General features: G+C 37.0%; 1 protein-coding gene and 1 long non-coding RNA gene across 2 annotated transcripts; one reads left to right on the top strand and one right to left on the bottom strand.

Annotated features, from left to right (window-relative positions):
* Positions 1–2,381: 2,381 nt before the first annotated feature.
* UTP25 (UTP25 small subunit processome component) lies at positions 2,382–16,896 on the top strand. Its single transcript, XM_034427720.2, has 12 exons — positions 2,382–2,599; positions 4,663–4,702; positions 5,632–5,866; positions 7,298–7,489; positions 8,673–8,761; positions 9,248–9,658; positions 9,938–10,157; positions 11,159–11,361; positions 12,145–12,327; positions 13,885–13,997; positions 14,722–14,967; positions 16,632–16,896. The coding sequence occupies exons 1-12, from the start codon at positions 2,490–2,492 to the stop codon at positions 16,876–16,878; spliced, it is 2,289 nt and encodes a 762-aa protein (XP_034283611.2). The 5' UTR covers positions 2,382–2,489; the 3' UTR covers positions 16,879–16,896.
* On the bottom strand, positions 3,812–10,971 carry LOC117671667 (uncharacterized). Its single transcript, XR_004592968.2, has 3 exons — positions 10,934–10,971; positions 6,997–7,061; positions 3,812–3,891 (listed from the first exon to the last, which is right to left on the bottom strand). It is a non-coding gene; the product is annotated as an uncharacterized LOC117671667 (long non-coding RNA).
* Positions 16,897–18,270: the final 1,374 nt, after the last annotated feature.

Here is an 18,270-nt window from a genome sequence, read left to right as displayed (position 1 = left end):
CTCTGAAACCTAAATTCAACTAATAAATAAAGAAATAATCGTAGTCTAGCATATAGTGTCAGAATTGTCAGATAGCATATTTGAACCCATTTTTATTTTACTCTTGTATTATCCTTTGAGCCCTGGATTAGAAATGCTGTTAATATCTTATTCCAGTACTTGGAAATGTTAAAGTCTAGTGGGGATGGAACAGATTGACATTGAAACCAAGCAAGATGGAGGTGCCACTTATCCATCAAAGTTCTCTGTCAGTGTTAGTGCTGCCTCTTAATATACCTTGGAGAATCTTTCTGGACTCCCAGCTCTTGTTCAGAGCAGCAAGTGGAATCTGTGGCCAGGACAGCCTTTGTCAAGCTTTGGCTGATGCACAAGTCATGACCTAACACCAAATGCAACATGATGTAGTAATTCATGGCTTTATCACCCAGTTAGGATAATAGTGATGCACTCTATGTGGAGATGCCTTTAAACACCACGCAGAAGCTACCATTGATCCAGAATGCAAGAAGCCATGTGTTAACTGATATTAGTTGTTGAAGTGTGTCTTGAACCTTGTACTGGCTTTCAGTCAGCTAATCTTGCTCCACAAAACTATCTAGGTGCAATGTACAAAATCATCCCAAGAAAATCAATTCATACTCCTTCACATCCAGGAATTAAAAGGGGGAATGAAACTAGAAGCACTGCTGACCTTTGGGAACATTCTTGACTATAATATTGTAGTTCCCTGATCACATTTAGGAAAATGATAGTTCCCTGATCACATCTGGATAAACTCAGCTTTTTGTGCTGATTTTGTATAATTCAAAATTGGCTCTTGATGTATGTTAATGTGTTTTATGATATATCAGTTGTACTTTTTTATTAGATGGCTATTTTTTTCTATATAGTAAATCTCCAATAGTGATTTTAATTGCAGTAGGATATAAAAGCAGCTCAATAATCAATGTATGGTAAAATATCAGAAAAAGATACTCAGTTTAAAGGATCTATTTATCAGCAAAATAATTCCCATTTTATAAGCTTTAAGCCATGGGCAGCAAACAAATACAAAAGAATACAAATGACAGAAAACCAATCACTATACTTGCCAAAGGAGACAATGCACTACCAGAAATATGCCAACAAGTGGGAGGAGAAAGCAAACTTCCTTTCCTGCAGTTCAGCCTACAAACCAAACTCCAAAATGGTGCTTGGTCTCTGAAAGCACATCAATTCCAGAAAGAGGGTGGGGCTTACCACCACAAGCACTACCCCCTGCAGGACACTTGGCTTACGTATCCTTGGATTGCTATTTCCCTGGCACCTGGTGAATGCCACAAAGATCCTTAATTTGTTTTAATTGTTCTGCCTGCTCTGATGCCCTTCAGACCACTGGTATACAATTCTAATTCAAAGGCACCAAGATTTACTATCACAATGGTTAGAATTATGGAAATTGCTGTTCAGCACCTTGCAAGACCTGGGGCTGGAAAACATTGACCTATATACTATCTTTGAAGTCCACTTCTAGTTAACTTTCTTTTGTTTGTAATATACAGAATAACAGTTGGAAGGGACCTTAGAGGTTTTCTAGTCCAACCCCCTGCCCAAGCAGGAGACAGAAACAAATGATTCTTAGAAACCTCCCCTGTTGGAGAACCCACAATTTCTGAAGGCAAGCTGTTCCACTGATTGTTATAATTGTCAAGGAAATTCTAGTTGGATCTCTCTTTGATAAATTCCATCTGCTACTTATCTTGCCAACAGGTACTTTGGAGAATAGGTTATTCCCGTCGTCTTTGTCACAGCTTCTCAAATATTGGAAAACCACTATCATGTCACCACTACTCCTTCTCTTCGTTACACTTGACATACCAGTTCCCGCACCATCATATGTCTCAGCCATAATGTCATATAAAATAGCACTCATAATAGCACACATAACATCATATAAGATATCACTCACTATTCCAGAAGTGCATTAACTTCTAGATAGCTTCTTGGACAAGCTCATTCCTCACAAACATCGATCAATAATTAATATATTCTGCCCACCCAGAACATCTATAGCTTCGTAATAAGATAGCCAGCATTCCCTGAAATATTCAGCTTTTTAGTCTCAGAGCTCCGCTGGGTCGGACCAGACATCCACTTACAACACAACCCTATACATGCTTTTCCATATGTGTGCATAGGCAATTCATATTACAGGTTATTAAAAGGGTTTAAAAAAAGACAGCATTTTGAAAAGAAAACCCCAATTCTTGTTGGAGAAAGACCCAAGTCAAACTCCGCCCACTGTCGTCGTTGTGGGAGAAGAGCCGGTGTTTCTCAACCTTAACCACGTGTGGACTTCAACTCCCAGAATTCCCCAGCAAGCCTGACTTCTACGGCAACCAAATCTGGGGAGGAGTCTGTCGCAAGAGGAACCTGACTCTGCGTGGCTAGGGCCGTAAAAGGTTGCAGGAAGGGAACCACGTGGGAGCCGGAGTAGGAAGTTTACAGAGATGGGGAAGAGGAAAGCTCGCCAGCAGCGCCAGCAGCTGATCAGCCACTTAAGCAAGAAGCAAAAGAAGCATCTCAAGGATTTTGGGGAGGAGCACCCTTTTTATGATCGGTAAGCCGGCCGGGTTCTAAAATCGCCTCTGAGCCGAGAGCTGACGGCGCCCATTGCATCATTTCCCCGGAGTCTTTATTTGTGCCCATTGAGATACGTTCCCTTTCTCCACTCCGCATCCTCCTCTGTCAAAGAAGCAGGCAGGGTTTGTATGAGTTTCTTCCGAGTAGCAAGGCATTAAATACCCGTCTGGACGAGAACACCCTTTCCTTCCCTGTTTCATTATTGGTCTTCATTGCCTTTTCCCTGACTCATTGTCAGCAGAAGTCTTTGCTAGTTGTGGACCCAGGAATGGCTTAGTTCAGGTAGGCATAAAATGCCAGCATATTGTGTAGGCTAAGGAAAACATAACTGCACTTTATTAATTGCTACCAACCTGCCTTCCATTGAGGACCTGTATACTGCACGAGTCGAAAAGAGGGCTTTGGAAATATCTACAGACCCCTCACATCCTGGACATAAACTGTTTCAACTCCTACCCTCAAAACGACGTTATAGAGCACTGCACACCAGAATAACTAGACACAAGAACAGTTTTTTCCCAAACGCCATCACTCTGCTAAACAAATAATTCCCTCAACACTGTCAAACTAGTTACTAAGTCTGCATTACTATTAATCTTCTCATCGTTCCCACCACCCATCTCCTTCCACTTAATGACTGTAATTTTGTTGCTTGTGTCCTTATGATTTATATTGATATTGTTTCCTGATTGCTTATTTGTACCCTATGACGATCATTAAGTGTTGTACCTTATGATTCTTGATGAAGTGTCTTTTCTTTTATGTACACTGAGAGCATATGCACCAAGACAAATTCCTTGTGTGTCAATCACACTTGGCCAATAAAAAATTCTATTCTATTCTATTCTAACCCCAAAGAGCCCTGGGCACTTTATTTAATGTATTTGTTTACAAAACAATAAACGGTATTCCTTTTATTGTTGAATGATACTTGCAAGTATATTCTAAATAAAGTTTGTGATATTTATAGTGGAAAAAAATTGAGAATACTGCTCTATGAAATGATGGCTACAATATCCTTAATTTCATAGACCACTCACCTACTGCACTCTGGTAACGAGGAGATACACCACTCCTTCTCTGCCCCAAAACCAATTGCATTGGAAGTTGAATCTTATCTCACTATTGCCAGACTGCTGCAGGCTACTAAGGAACCATCTAACCCTGGCCATATAACCCTGGTTTCCCAGGGTCTCAGCTTGTGCTCTGTCTTGAGGGCGGTTGAGAGGGTTGGCAAGTAGTGGTTCATCTTTGCAGAAGTAGATTGATCTAAAGAAGTAGATTGATCTAAAGCTGTTGAAAATGTATGATCAAAGCATTGGTTCTTGTTATAGGGCATTCATTCCACTATCATTTTGTTCAGGAATTTTGGGCATTTCTAACATTTCGAGAAAGCATTAGAAGCATTATGTTTGTCTTAATCCTAAGAGTTCTTGCCAGGAAATAAACTTATAAAGCTCACTGACACTGATGAAATAACCATTGAGGTGCAATGATCAGGAACTGGGTTATTTTAAGTATTGTACACTGCCCAGAGTCAAATTCATATTCTATACAAATATGATAAATTGGATAGGGCAGCAAGTGTTCTGGCCACGTGGGAGTTAGGAAGTTGCTGACCCTGACCATGTCTTCCTGAGGCTTCTTTTCAGTGTGCTCTGAATTGTCTGCTTGAGAAGTTTTGTGTCACTTTCATACCAGAACATGTGAAGCCAATTTCAGATTGATTCAGCAACAGCTAGAGATGAGCTAGTGATAATATTGTGATAATATGTCTTTCAAATGGTTAGTAGGTCATCTTTGCTCCATAGGAAGCAGCATGTGTGAATGAACCATATAGTGGACATCCCATACTTTGAAGGCCATTGTTGTTCAGTCAGAAGATAAAATCATATAATACAGCACTATGCATTTCAATGCTATTAATTCCTTAATTTGCTAAAATATGCATTCTCTTCGTTATTTCAGTTATTATGACCTGTAATATTTTTAGGTTTATCAGATAATGAAATGGAACTAATTTAAATTATTTCTTTTCAGGGTTTCTGGGAAAGAAAAACCAACTCAGATTTGTGAACTGGTAGGAATATTGCTATCTCTTATCATATTTGCCTGTTTTATTATATTACTAATGAATAGCATTAATAAGAAACTTATAATGCACACTATTTGGCTAATTCTGTAAATAAGATTTTCAATTAATAAAGTAAAAGGTTCCCATCTTTGCTTTTTTTGTCTTCATGCCAGATGGCAAAATCTTCTCTCTTTTTTTTTTCATTATAAATTGCACTTTTTTTTTTTTTACAGTTTTGTATTTTTATTGTACTAATAATACAGAAATTTCAAAGGGCATTTCCGTTCTTCTCTCAGCAACGTTTGCTATAATCAGGGCTATACATTCTGGGGTTCCAGGATCACATGTGTCTAAACACTTCGAAGTGTATATTTTTTATCATTTTAAATTCTAACAATTTTTAAAAATTGTATTTTTAATGTCAGAGAAAATAACTTTGACTAAATGGAGAAAACTGTTCTTTGTGGCTGAATTATTAATTGTAGAGCTTGCCTATGACAATTAAAAAATAATAGTTACAAATAGATTTGCCTATTTTTGTCTAAGTGCCTTCTTGGAGAACAGCTCCATTATTCTTATCTTGTCTAGGGATTCCAGGAATAAGCAATAGATCCTAGGACTCCTGAGAGTTGATCTTATGCATGATGGTCTAGGATCAGTATTATCATAGTTAATCAAAAGAATTTTGATTTGACCTGCAAATTCTCTCTCAAGAATGTTTTGAAATTGCTTGAAAAGGCCAGACATGGCTTCCCAGCATCTCTCATAATTGGTTATTGGCAAGTATTGCTGCTGAAAGCTGAATTTCATCAACATCTGGAACACTACAGGTTATCCCTCTCACAGGCTACTAATCCTGTGAAACTTGTGTAGAATGTCTTGTGTTTATATTGTCTCATGTATGTACTGGAATGTTTTTCCATTTCCATTATTAGAATGAAAATTCTGAGCAGTCTAGCTCAGAAAATGATGTGGAAAGTGATTCAGAACAAATCCCAGTGTATCACAAACTACTGGCCACATTAAAAACATCTGTCTGTTCAGACAATGAGGATGAAGGAGATGAATCAGAAGATAGTTCCCAAGAAGATCCAGAAGTGGATGAGCTTGGGGATGAGAAAGAAATGGAGGATGACGGCAACAAAATAAAAGTGCCTCACCAAGAATCAGGTATTCTTTGGTTTGGTTTGGTTTGGTTTGGTTTGGTTTGGTTTGGTTTGGTTTGGTTTGGTTTGGTTTGGTTTGGTTTGGTTTGGTTTGGTTTGGTTTGGTTTGGTTTGGTTTGGTTTGGTTTATTATATATGGTGGTTTCTAAGGGATTCTAAATGGATGCATAAGAACACTTTCTATTTTAACATATTTATTTCTGTAAAGGGATTAACCATCCCAGAGGGGATAGATCAATGTGTTCTAAGATAAAAATGAAATATTGCAAGAAACAGGAAAATTCTGGGTTTGCTTGCAGCTAATTATATGAAACTCCATGGAATAGAGAACAACGAAGTATCTTAGATTCCTATGGTGATTTTTTTCCAAATAAATCAACTTTATTAAATCTGACAAAGGGCATTTTCCTTCATTTCAATAATAGGAGGCACTTATTTCCAAGAAATTCCAATAGGCAGGCAACAATTGGCTTCTTCCTTATCAATACACCAATTGGAGGATTGAAAATTAGTATTTTAAGACAAGCATTGCAAAATAGTGCGTATTTATACTTAAATTGCACTTTTTTCAATAAGGTTTGCTTTTTAATATTTGTGCCTATCACTAAAATAGCTTGAAAGGGAGAAATTGGGTATATTATTTAGGAGGTATATGTAATAATAGGACTATGAGATCTGTGGTACAAAAATATGGATGACTATTACTTGATAAAAATAAGTTCTTAGTATTTTTTATTCCTGTGTAATAATCACTGGATAGCCCTATATAATAATAATAATAAAACAGATTCAATCCCTGTTTAGTTCTAGTTGTTAGGGCTTTAAAATCCATTAGATGGCAGCTAAGGCATACAGAAAACTTTAACTCTTTCATCCCGTGCAGTGATTAGTTAGACTTTTGCATCTCAAAAGTCTGGTACCCAAAGGTGCTTTTTCAAAGGCAACTGGACTTCCTTTGTTTTTTCCTATTGCCTTTTGAAAAAGCACCTTTGGGACAATCATGACCTGGTTGCTTGAGAATCTCCATAGACAAGTCTTGTTAACTTTAGTTAATATGAAGGCGATCTGTATAGCCTGGTTCTTTGCGTTGGACTATAGTTCTTACCTTCCAGAGCCTATAAGGGAAATACTTACAATGTTTGGAATACTGGGAGATGTAGTTCAATTCATTTTTCATGTCTCCATTGATGAACATTGGTCTAAAGGGAAGAAGGCAGAAAACGAGGAAGATAATTTCTTAGAGGAAAAGACTTAAGAATTATCACGGTTGCATTAATTTATTGTAATTCACTCTCAACTAGTAATTTAAGATTAAATGGAAGTTTACACTTTCTAAAAGGAACCTCAAGTTGTTGATCTCAAACCAATCATGGACATTGGCTCTTGAACAAATGCAACCTGTTTCTCTTTTTCTTTTTGTTTGTTCTAAATAAAGAAACATCCCTAATGGAAAATAGCGAAGAGGAGCCTACAGGTTCGGATGCTCTTCAGGATTTACAGTGTGAAGCTGCTGAAGAGTGTACAGATGTCCAACTTGAACTTGAGTTTAATCTGGAAACCAATTTTATCGATGAAGAGTGTGCTGCAAATGTCAAAGAAAGAACACCTTCTGCAAAAGTAACAGATGGTAATGTCATAGTTGTCTTTGATTTTTTTAAAAAATAACACAAAGGAAAGACGATTATTTGTCAATTGAGTTGTGTATTTTTTAAACCAAGATTCTGCAATTTATGAATTGGAGCTTAAACATTTGCTAAGTGGTCTAGTCCTTGAGACTTAAACTTCTTCATATAAACCAGACAGTCCTTTACAATCCCTTTATTTACCTTGGGTTACTGTTTTTGTCAGTTTGTCTGCTTATTTCTATTTTAATATAATTGGGAAAGGCAAAGTAAGAGTTGACACCTGTCAAAATTCTATTATCTTCTAGCAGTGGTTCCACCTCTTCTTTCTTTTACTACTGATACAGCCAATAATTCCTTTTTGTTGCTTTTAGCTTCACTTGAGAGTCTAAACCCCCTTTGTATGTTAGCCTTTCCATAACTATTTGCAATAGCTATTTACTGAGACAGTGCTTAGCACAAGTAACCAGAACCACTCATGGATAGACCCAAACAAAGATTTTATTGTTGATCATTACATTATAAGAATCTTGCCAGACTTTCTGTCTTCCCTTGAGAAATGGCAGTCAGAGACCTAAGGGTTTAATCTCAAAGATTTCCTCCCCTGCATGAACAGCTCTAAATTGGAATGTCTCTTTACTCACCTTGGTGGGTCCACTCCACTTCCCTTCAGCTGGTGGTTCTACCCACAATCACCTACTTGATGATTATCCCCATCTTCTGTTTTCTCTACATATCCCTTTTAACTCTTAGCTCAGTTGAACATCTCATATTTTGCTAAACTGCCACTTGTTCATTTGTTTTACTCTTTGGAATGGTGTATAATTATACTTTAGTATCTTATTTTGAGAAATTCCCAACTCTCTTGTGTTCCCTTTAATTTGAGGATTTCTGTCCAAGGGATCCCACCCAATCCTTCAAGCTCAGGGTTTGCTGCCTGTTTATAAACACTAGCTTGCCCTGCCAGTGTATGTGGGGGAGGGCACACTCGCATTGATGATGTTACCTAGTTGGATAATGAAACCCTGAGCTATATAATGCATTTTCGGTTTGATAGTTTGGAATAATTGATAGAATCATCTAATCATCTTTTTCACTTGCTACCTTCTTTTGAGTGCTTGCAAACTAAATCCTAATTTCAGTTTCTGAAATAGTCAGTCAGAAACATATGTTTATTTCTTGACACAGATCCATTTAAATGCCACATGGATAAAGAGCTGGAACAAGAAGAAATAGATAAAAGTGTTGTGTGCTCAAAATTGACCAGCCAAGTTGAGGTAATATATCCTTGAACCTTCTCAAAATCAGGAGAGGATCTCTTATTCTTTGAGTAGCTGCTGAAGCTGGTTCCAGAAAAATAGATGGGACAGGATGGAGGGAAAAATGTATTAAATACAACTGATATGATTAATGCCCTTATTATTTGTGAATGTCCCTGTTCTTCCACATTGTTATAACGTGGAATCTTATTTTGAATATCTTTTGCAGCCTTGGGGCTCAGAGTGTGCACTCTATTTTTGAGGCATGCAGGAGGTTGCAAGGAGATGAATGGGTTCAGGAGTGTCTTACAGGGAGGGGATCAAAAACAACGCCCTTTTTACATGTGTTGGTGAGGCTTTGGATGCTTGGTTGTAGATACTATGTTGACACCCTTGATGTCTTCGACCACTCCCTGTGGATACCCTGAATATACAGTTCAGGGTTTCATCGTTCAGGAGAGGCTAGGCTAAAGTTCTGTTGCCTTATTTTTTTTTTTCTTTCAGTGGCCAGTACTGGGTCAATTAGTTTTTTCTTCCAAGTTGGAAAAATTTGGAGTGATTAATCCAAGTAAAGAAGTTGATCTGGAACATCTTCATCTTTGCAAGCCATTAAAGTCAACTTGGCCAAAAGTGAACAGACAATTGCTTTCTGCTCAGACAAAATCAAAAGACCAGCTATTTAGCCCGCTGCAAAAAGAGCTCTTCTGCATTATGAATTCATACAAGGATTTGTTTTACCCAGGAAGGACTGCTTTAAAAAATGGGGAAGAATTGCGGCATGTCTATTGCCTCCATGCCTTGAACCATGTCTTGAAGGCTAATACACAGGTGCTTGGCAACAATGCCAAGCGACGGGACCAAGAAGCTGGAGTGGATGAAGATGCCCTCAGGGATCAAGGTCTCACTAGACCAAAGGTGAAAAAATACCCTTAATATATGTTCATCACCTGGAAACCATACCTTTATCAATATCTTAAAATGAGAGTCTCCACTGCAGATAGCTGACAGTGCAGTCAACTAAATAGACTTGCAGTATCCTTGCAGACCACACTAAATAAGAATATAGCACTTTTTTAAAAAGAAAGTGATAGATAAGAATTTCTACAGTTTCCCCTAACTGCCCCCATCCCCAAAGTTAAGAAAATGTCATGAATTTAAATAATAGAATAATTGAATTTGCATTTTCCTGACAAGGTGTTGATGGTGGTCCCCTTCCGAGAATCTGCTTTACGTGTAGTACATATTTTAATTGCCCTCCTTGAATCGGCAAGTCAAAAGAAAATTGATGTAAGTAATAAAAAACGGTTTAAGGGGGAATTTGGTTCAGACCCAGAAGAGAAGCCGCCAAATCTGAAAAGGCCTGAAGATTATGAAGCCACCTTTGCTGGAAACATTGATGACCATTTCAGAATAGGTAATGTTTAATATTTGTATATCTTTCGATATTGCTGTGGTTGCAGTTTTATAGTTTGTACTCTGCCGGTACAGATTGTTTCTACTTTGTATTCTGTTTGTTGGGTACAGTAATAGAAGTTACAGTTAAAATGAAATCTGGTTAAATGTTAATAAATAATATATAAGCCAAGATTCATAGGTAATTTTAAACAAGATTTTAGAAATCTGGTTTCTGATCTCAGGTTCAAATAACTGAGTTATTTGAGGAATGACTGGCATGCACCAACTTCTTTTATTATGGTTTAAAATAATGTTTGAATACATCCAGTTTTTTTTTCTTTTGTTGGATTTTTCTGAGGGAGTAATCTTTGAATCTACCGCATTTCCCCAAAAATAAAACCCTGTCTTATATTTTTTGAACCCTGAAATAAGCACTTGGCCTTATTTTTGGGGAGGTCTTATTATTTTGGGGCGCATGGAGGAAACCAGAGGAAATGGCGGGGGCTGGCTGCACATGGGTTTAAATATTTTTGGGAGTTTATTTTCAGGGGTGTGTGTTATTTTAGTGTATGTGCTCAAAAGCCCGATTGGGCTTATCAGGGGATGTCTTATTTTAGGGGAAAAGGGTAGCTTTGTGTCATTCTTAAAAGGGTTTCATTATAACCTTCTTTTTAACATTTTGCCTTAAAGATGGCTCATCCACTGTAAAATTCCTAAAGGGGCATTAATTGGATAAATCAGTAGCTTCTTGAGGACTGGATTCATAACCTGATACCTTCCAGATATTTTAAATACTTTCCTCAGTTCATTAGGCCATTCTGACCAGTGTAGATGGGAATTGTTCCAGAATGTTTGGAGGGCCTCAGATTGCCTGTTCCTATGGTAGCTTCTTGGAGTCCCTTTGGCCCATCACAAAATGCAGAAATTTGCCTTAACTCTTATGGGATATTGTAGGGAAGAATCCTGTGGTTAAATATATAATCAGAGACTGGCTGATATGTTTGTATTGCATCTGAACAGGTGTTGCAGTTTTTCAGAAGAGCATGCGGTTGTATGCCCCGTTTTACTCCTCGGACATTATCATTGCGTCTCCCCTTGGCTTGAGAACAGTGATAGGAGCTGAAGGGGAGAACAAGCGAGACTATGATTTCCTCTCCTCAATAGAAATTCTTATAATTGATGAAGCTGACATTTACCTGATGCAAAACTGGGAACATGTTTTGGTAATCCCTTTTCACTTTTTTAAAACCAGAATATGCTGTGTAACTATAACAACCAGATGTGAAATGCCTCACACAGAGGCTAGATTTTAGATCTTTAACTGTTTTTCGTTTGAATGAAATGCACCTTAATATTTTTCTGAAAATGTATATATTCGTAATCATAAGCATTGCTGAAAGCTTTGGTGCTAGAAAATTATAGGGAGTGCTTTCATGGGGGACTGAGAGGAGGTCTGCACAATACTGCTGAAAATCATAGGAAACATGGAAAAATAGAAAAAGCTTTTTACTCTCCCTATTTACTCTAGATTGTTTTTTTGTTGATTGGTTGAGGATCAATAGCACCAGCTAAAATGTATTTTGTTACGCTTTCCAAAACTGCATTAACATAAATCATGTTTATATAGCCTAGTGTTTCTTGCTATCTGAGGAATTATGGGAGTTGAAATCCACATATCTTAAAAATTGCCAACGTTGAGAAACACTACTGTGGACACTAGCATATTTTGTAGAAATAGATGTCTTTAATGTTTTAGATGCCGTCTTCAGTGTTGATTAAGTGAAGTCTGAAAAAAAAATTAAAACATTTTGCAGTAGTAGGTGAAGTCTAAACCATCAAAGCTGTTGTTGTGCTTATCTAATTTAATGTGCCAAACAACTATTCAGATTGTTTTTCTCTTTCATGCAATACATGGACTTTGGGAGAGGTTCTTCATTTTCCTTTTTCTGTACACTGAAATAGAATGATACATTCTTACTATGTTTTAACCATTATTCTGCTTGCAGCACCTGATTAACCACATGAATCTATTACCTTTGGAATCTCATGGGGTGGATTTTTCACGAGTACGAATGTTCAGTCTGAATAATTGGTCCAAGTATTATCGGCAGACACTTCTCTTCAGTGCCCTCCATCATCCTCAGATCAGTTCTATCTTCAATAAGCATTGCTTCAATTACAGGGGGCAGGTTAGTTCACTGATGTAACAGTAGCCATTGAAGTGTTTGGAAGAGTATAACCATTAAGTATTGTTAAAAGTGGAAGTAGTAATAAGAAATGTTCAGACCAGTATAAAACTTTCTGAAACCTTGTTTGGTGTAGTGGATAAAAAACACCAGGCTAGAAATGGATGTCCATGAATTCTAGTCCCACCATAGGGACAAAGCCAGTTGGGTGATCTTGGGCCAGTCAACCTAGGAAATAAACAATCACAAGCCACTTCTGAAAACTTGCCAAGAAAACTGCAGAAACTTGTGTGCATTGTATTCACGTGGTTTAATGTTCCCAAACAATCTGAACTTTCTGTGAATTGCTACTTTTATTTAGTGTTGCTAAACTGATACTGAATTTTGTGTTTATGATTTACTATCTATAAAAGAGATATTGTACGTAGGTTTTATATATCCTCTCTTAGCACAAATATTCTGGTTCAACATCCCAACTTTCTTATATAAAACAAACCTTTGTGTAAAATAAGGATCACAAATAGTGCCCTTGAGATCAAATAATTATTCTACAAGGACAACCATATTTATACTTTTCCACCTAAATTTGACAAGGAGAGAACAAAAGTATCTGTGGAGAGAAAAGCAGTTCTGAGACGTGGCAGCAGCTCGCTGTGGGAGACAGGGAAGAGTCCTGCTATTGAATTTCTGTATCCCATAATGGTAACTCATATACATTCAGCCAGATCACACATAGGAATAAAATATGTGATAGCCCACTTTCTTCGTTACTCCCTACGTCTGATATTCAACAAATGCCACTGTGCTGATTGATGATATACAGTAGATCATTTCTTCCTGATTTGATCAGAACTCTTTTAACACCAACTAAATTGATCGCTGTCACCACATCTGAGAACAATAAATTCCATTTACATGTTGCGCAACATAACTTATTTGTTTTGGCATCTTCTCACAGTGGAAAAATAGCTGCTAAATAGAGATGTAAAAAACATTAACTACTATAATATTTCAAGTAGTTTAGTACTACAAGCAAAATAGAAATGTTTGCAAAGAAAATCTCTTTCCTCTTATCTTAGGAGGGAGAAGTAACAAAATCTGAAGCCATGCCTACTATTGAGGATTATGTAAAGCAGTATTTCCTACCTCATGATCTTCAGATGTGAATGACATCAGTTCCTATAGTTCCCACCTAGTAGATAATTATTGATCTGTTTTTTGAATGCTATGCTTCACCATTACACTCTAGTTGAAAAGGTTGTAAAGAGATTTGACAAATTCTCAGAGAATTATAAATACTTAGTAATTAATATTAATGGCAATTCAGTAAAGACTCCCATGTTCATAAGCAGTAGTAAACCTTAATACCAGATAACTGGCTATCAGCCTTACCATATCTTGCTGGCTTGCTTCTAAGACATCTAACAAGTCATTGTTAGATGCCAGTTTCTAAATTAGATTATTCTATCAAACCATTTCTTATTTTCTTGACCGAATATTTGGATGTAACATTCCAATCTAATGTTACTTTTATCTCACAGATTCAATTGTGTCTTGCAGGTAGCTGTAAGGATCGTACCCTTGACAGGGTCAATTAGTCATGTTGTAGTACAGCTTCCTCATGTTTTTCGGAAGCTAGAAGCTGACAGCTCTGTTTCTGTAATAGATGCGAGGTATGTACTTCTTTAATGCTCTGAGCAATGGATAGCAGCTACACATTTGCTGGAGTGTACTGTGCAAGAAAATATTGATGCTTTAAAATATAATTGTTATGTTGTATAATATAAAGGTCTGGATTGCTTGCATTGAATGCTGCTAGGCTACATAATAATAAATTGTCCTGTACAGGAAGAACGATTTCTAACACAAAAAAATAGGCCATTCACATATTGAAGAGGGTGTTAGCAGATATGGGGGTGGGGTGGGGGATGGAGTTTTCAATTTTGCAGTAGTAAAAATAACCTATTTAAAAAGTTCTAAAGTGTGATCCCTCTGCCTTCAGAACTCATGAGAATGGGGCTTGCATAGTGGACAATGAATGCCAATTGATGCAATTTGGGGAATGGGAGGAAACCTGAACAGAATTCCCCTATACCAGAGCATTTTTTTCTGCCCAGTTACCTCTTGAAGTTTTAATTTCCTGATCCTGCTTGACAAAATATATGGCACTGCATTTGAGAAAAAGTGAGAGGCCTGATGTATAACAATAAGTGGAGACTAAAATATTTGGCATTTGTTCCATATTTGATCTGCTTTTTCTCCAGTCTGATGCCTTCCAGTTAAATTGAGATTTGCCTTGGTACTTCCAGCTGAGAATTCTGAAAATTACATATGAATTAGAAGTTGGGAAGTTAAATTTTGAAACCAACCAGTTTATCATTTGTATTTCTTGATCAGGTTTAACTTTTTCATTGACAAAGTGTTACCTGAGTATCGGGATGCAATCATGACACACACACTCATCTATGTTCCATCCTATTTTGATTATGTGCGGCTTCGGAATTATTTCAAGAAGGAAGAACTCAATTTTGCACACATTTGTGAATACTCCAGTAAATCTGGCATTTGTAGGGCAAGGCATTTATTCCTAAGTGGAGAAAAACAATTTCTAATTATCACAGAGCGATTCCATTTTTATAAAAGGTGAGTTGCATTGACATAGTGTCCATTCTTTCAGAATAAGAGGAAAGTGGGAAATTATAGTTATATTTACTTCAAATAAATTGTCATATTATTTCTCGCTATCTTATTTATATGGCATTTTATAAAGAACAGACAACTTCCCAAAGGCTCTACAGTCAGTTTCAATTCTTAATGTGTTAAAAGCTAATATTTCTTAGATATAAATCTTCCTTTTTTTTCAGTGCTAAATAAAATATAGTCTAGAAATTATTGCCCAATGATAAAAATACACTGTGTGATTCATTTTTATATCTTGAACCAACATTGTAAATTAGATGGATGTCAGTTTCCTAAAGAGGTTTGTGAATCATAAAGATGATAAGTGATTATTCTGTGATTATAGTATTGGTGTGACATATTATGTATTTGTCACTTTCTAAATCAGTTTGCTGAAAGTGGAAGAGCACATGGACAGCATGTTTGAGACTAATTACATCCTGGGGATTTCTCAGTCCTAAATTCTCTAGTAGCAAACATACAATGATAAGTTAAAAATTGTTTTCTTTCCTAAATTGAAATGAAACCTTACTGTTTGACCACACAGCATAGCAAGTTTTAGTTTATTTATTTGTTTAATATATTTATATGATCAGCCATCTCATACGCATGTTTCTAGGCAGCTAATAAAACAAAATAAAAACATAGCCAATAATTAAAACATAAATAACATTAGACACCATAAAATAACAGCTGAGAATAATCAAACACTGCACAATCAGTATAACCAGACAGCAGGCTCATCCACAGAATTAGGAACCCAGACTTGATAGTAAAGGCAAGTTTTTAATGCCTTGTGACCAACGAGGAGAGGGAAATATTCTAAAACATGGGCTCCATGGCAGAAAAGTACTTCCTCCTGTGTCCTGCTAGATGGCACTCTCTTATGGATGGAACCCAGAGATGACTCTCTTGTTGGATCTCAGAGTATGGGTAATTGAGGAAATGTTGAGGACGCTATGCATATCCAATAGATTTGGATGGAAGAGAAGAAACTGATATTGATATAAGCCTGTGTTACTCACAGAATATAGACCTCAGTTCTGGCATGGAATAAATTACATGGCAAAGATGAGGACCATGTGGACCCAAAACATGTTGAGGTAACAATCGCTGTCAGAACTATAAAAAACGGTAGTTTCGTCTCTGCAGAAAGCAGTGGCAAATTTGACTATTTTGAATGTGTTTGAGGAAGCTAATAGCAAAGTGGTAAAGTGAAGCCTAGTGTAGACTTAGAGTAGTTATTTAGCTTTTATTTTGAAAAAAGATGATGAAATGTGTAGCCATATTGACAATATTTTAGTGTATTTTGACAGCAGGATTCAACTGGGTAAAAAGACAAGAGTTCCACAGTCTTCAGGAGATGGGGTGCCCAATCCTGCCAATATTTAGAGTGTAGTTCTATTTTTCAGTGTTGTATCTTTAACTTCCTTAATGCTAAAATGGATTGTAAACAAAACATTAGCTAGGAATGAGGAAGGAAGGGAGAGTTTGTAGTTTTTGGAATTGCTGGCTCTGGCATTGTGACCTCTGATCTTTTTAATTTAAGGTGCAGTTATTTTAAATTCTAGAAAAAAATACTGCTTATATTTTTGAGGAATCATGTATTATGTTGTTTTTTTATTCAGGTATTCCATTAGAGGCATCAAGAACCTTATTTTTTATGAACTGCCAACCTATCCACATTTCTATAGTGAGATCTGCAATATGGTAAAATTAGCAGGCATGGAGGGAGAGGCTACCTTGACTTGTACTGCATTTTACTCCAAATATGATGCCCAGAAGTTGGCCGCTGTGGTGGGTGTTGAGCGGGCAGCACAAATGCTTCAGTCATCCAAGAATGTGCACCTTTTTGTCACAGGAGGAACAGAATAAAATAAACAATGAATCCAATTCAAGTGAATTTCTGATCTGTTTAATAATCAGGCTGCATTCCTTTAAAATAGCTGTTGAAAGGAGAAATTATGAACAAGTTTCTTTTGGTTTTAAAGAGCATATGAAAAAATGTTATTAAAGTGTCAGTTTCTTCATGTTACAGTAGTAATGCCAAATTCATAATACCATTTTTAGAATTTCAGCTTTGTAGGATAATCAGGAAAGTCAAAAGAACATGGCTCTGCCATGCTTGCTTGGGGAACATAGAAGAACATGCTGTCATCGGGCTAGTTAGTGCCCTGAAGGCCTCTCACCATATTTTAATCAATTTTAACATTCCTTACCTCTTTTAAATTTTATATACTATTGTTATGTTTTTAATATTTTGTTGTACACTGTACAGGATTCCTCTGCAAGGGAGATGGGTGATTCTTAAATATAAGTTTAAGAATTGCTAGTTTGAATGACTAGAAGAATAGAATTTGTTCAAAAGAAACAGAAGAGGAATTATATTATGTGCAAAGAATTGATACATTTATAGAGAAATTCACGATGCCAACAATGAAAGCCTTCTTGAAAGTATGTGGATGAATATAACAGGAGGAGGAGAGGACCTTGCTATAGGTGTGTACTACAGGCCACACAACCAAGCAGAGGAAATAGATGAACTTTTCGTAAATCAGCTGCATCCAGGAAAAACCAGTATAGTAATGGGGGACTTTAGATATCAACTAAGAAACAAATTCTGTAGTGGGAGATTGAACAGGTTCCTGACAACTTGTTTCCTCCTCCACCTTTTGGATAATAGCAATAGCACTTAGACTTGTATACCGCTTCACGGTGCTTTCCAGCCTTCCCTAAGTGGTTTACAGAATCAGCACATTGCCCCCGACAATCTGGATCCTCATTTTACCGACCTCGGAAGGATGGAAGGCTGAGTCAACCTTGAGCCTGGTGAGATTCAAACTGCCAAATTGCAGGCAGCCAGCAGAAGTAGCCTGAAGTACTGCCTTCTAACCACTGTGCAACACGGCTCTTAATAAAAGTTGTCAGCTATTGATGTCAGGAACCTGCCAGCCCCTTCAGTATACTGGGGTATAAACCATCCAGTCCAGGAGATTTGAACTCATTCAGAGCAGCTAGGAATTTTCTAACCAATTCCTTACCTGTCTTAACCTGAATTCCTCTTCTGTCTCCCACCGTGCTGTTTTTGACAGATTGGACTATTTTTAAAAAAATTAAAGACAGCTGCAAAAAAGGAATTGAGCAATTCTGCTTCCTCCCTGCTGGCTGCTATCTTGCCATCTTCTCCCATTAGTGGGCCAACCATTTCGTTGAGTTTCCTTTTACTCCTCAAGAAAACCCCTTTTGGGGGGTTATTTTCTGGCATAT

The sequence above is a fragment of the Pantherophis guttatus genome, chromosome 1 (genome assembly GCF_059756535.1).
Source record: "Pantherophis guttatus breed Tessera chromosome 1, ASM5975653v1, whole genome shotgun sequence".
Lineage (NCBI taxonomy): Eukaryota > Metazoa > Chordata > Lepidosauria > Squamata > Colubridae > Pantherophis > Pantherophis guttatus.
Note: the sequence above shows the minus strand (reverse complement) of the source record. Positions and strands in the feature narration are given on the sequence as shown.

Excerpts from the sequence above, each read along its gene's own strand:
- UTP25 (XM_034427720.2), top strand. The coding sequence starts at position 2,490 with ATGGGGAAGAGGAAAGCTCGCCAGCAGCGCCAGCAGCTGATCAGCCAC. Across the intron at positions 5,867-7,297 it reads AGTGCCTCACCAAGAATCAG|AAACATCCCTAATGGAAAAT; the intron begins GTATTCTTTGGT and ends TTCTAAATAAAG. Across the intron at positions 9,659-9,937 it reads AAGGTCTCACTAGACCAAAG|GTGTTGATGGTGGTCCCCTT; the intron begins GTGAAAAAATAC and ends TTTCCTGACAAG.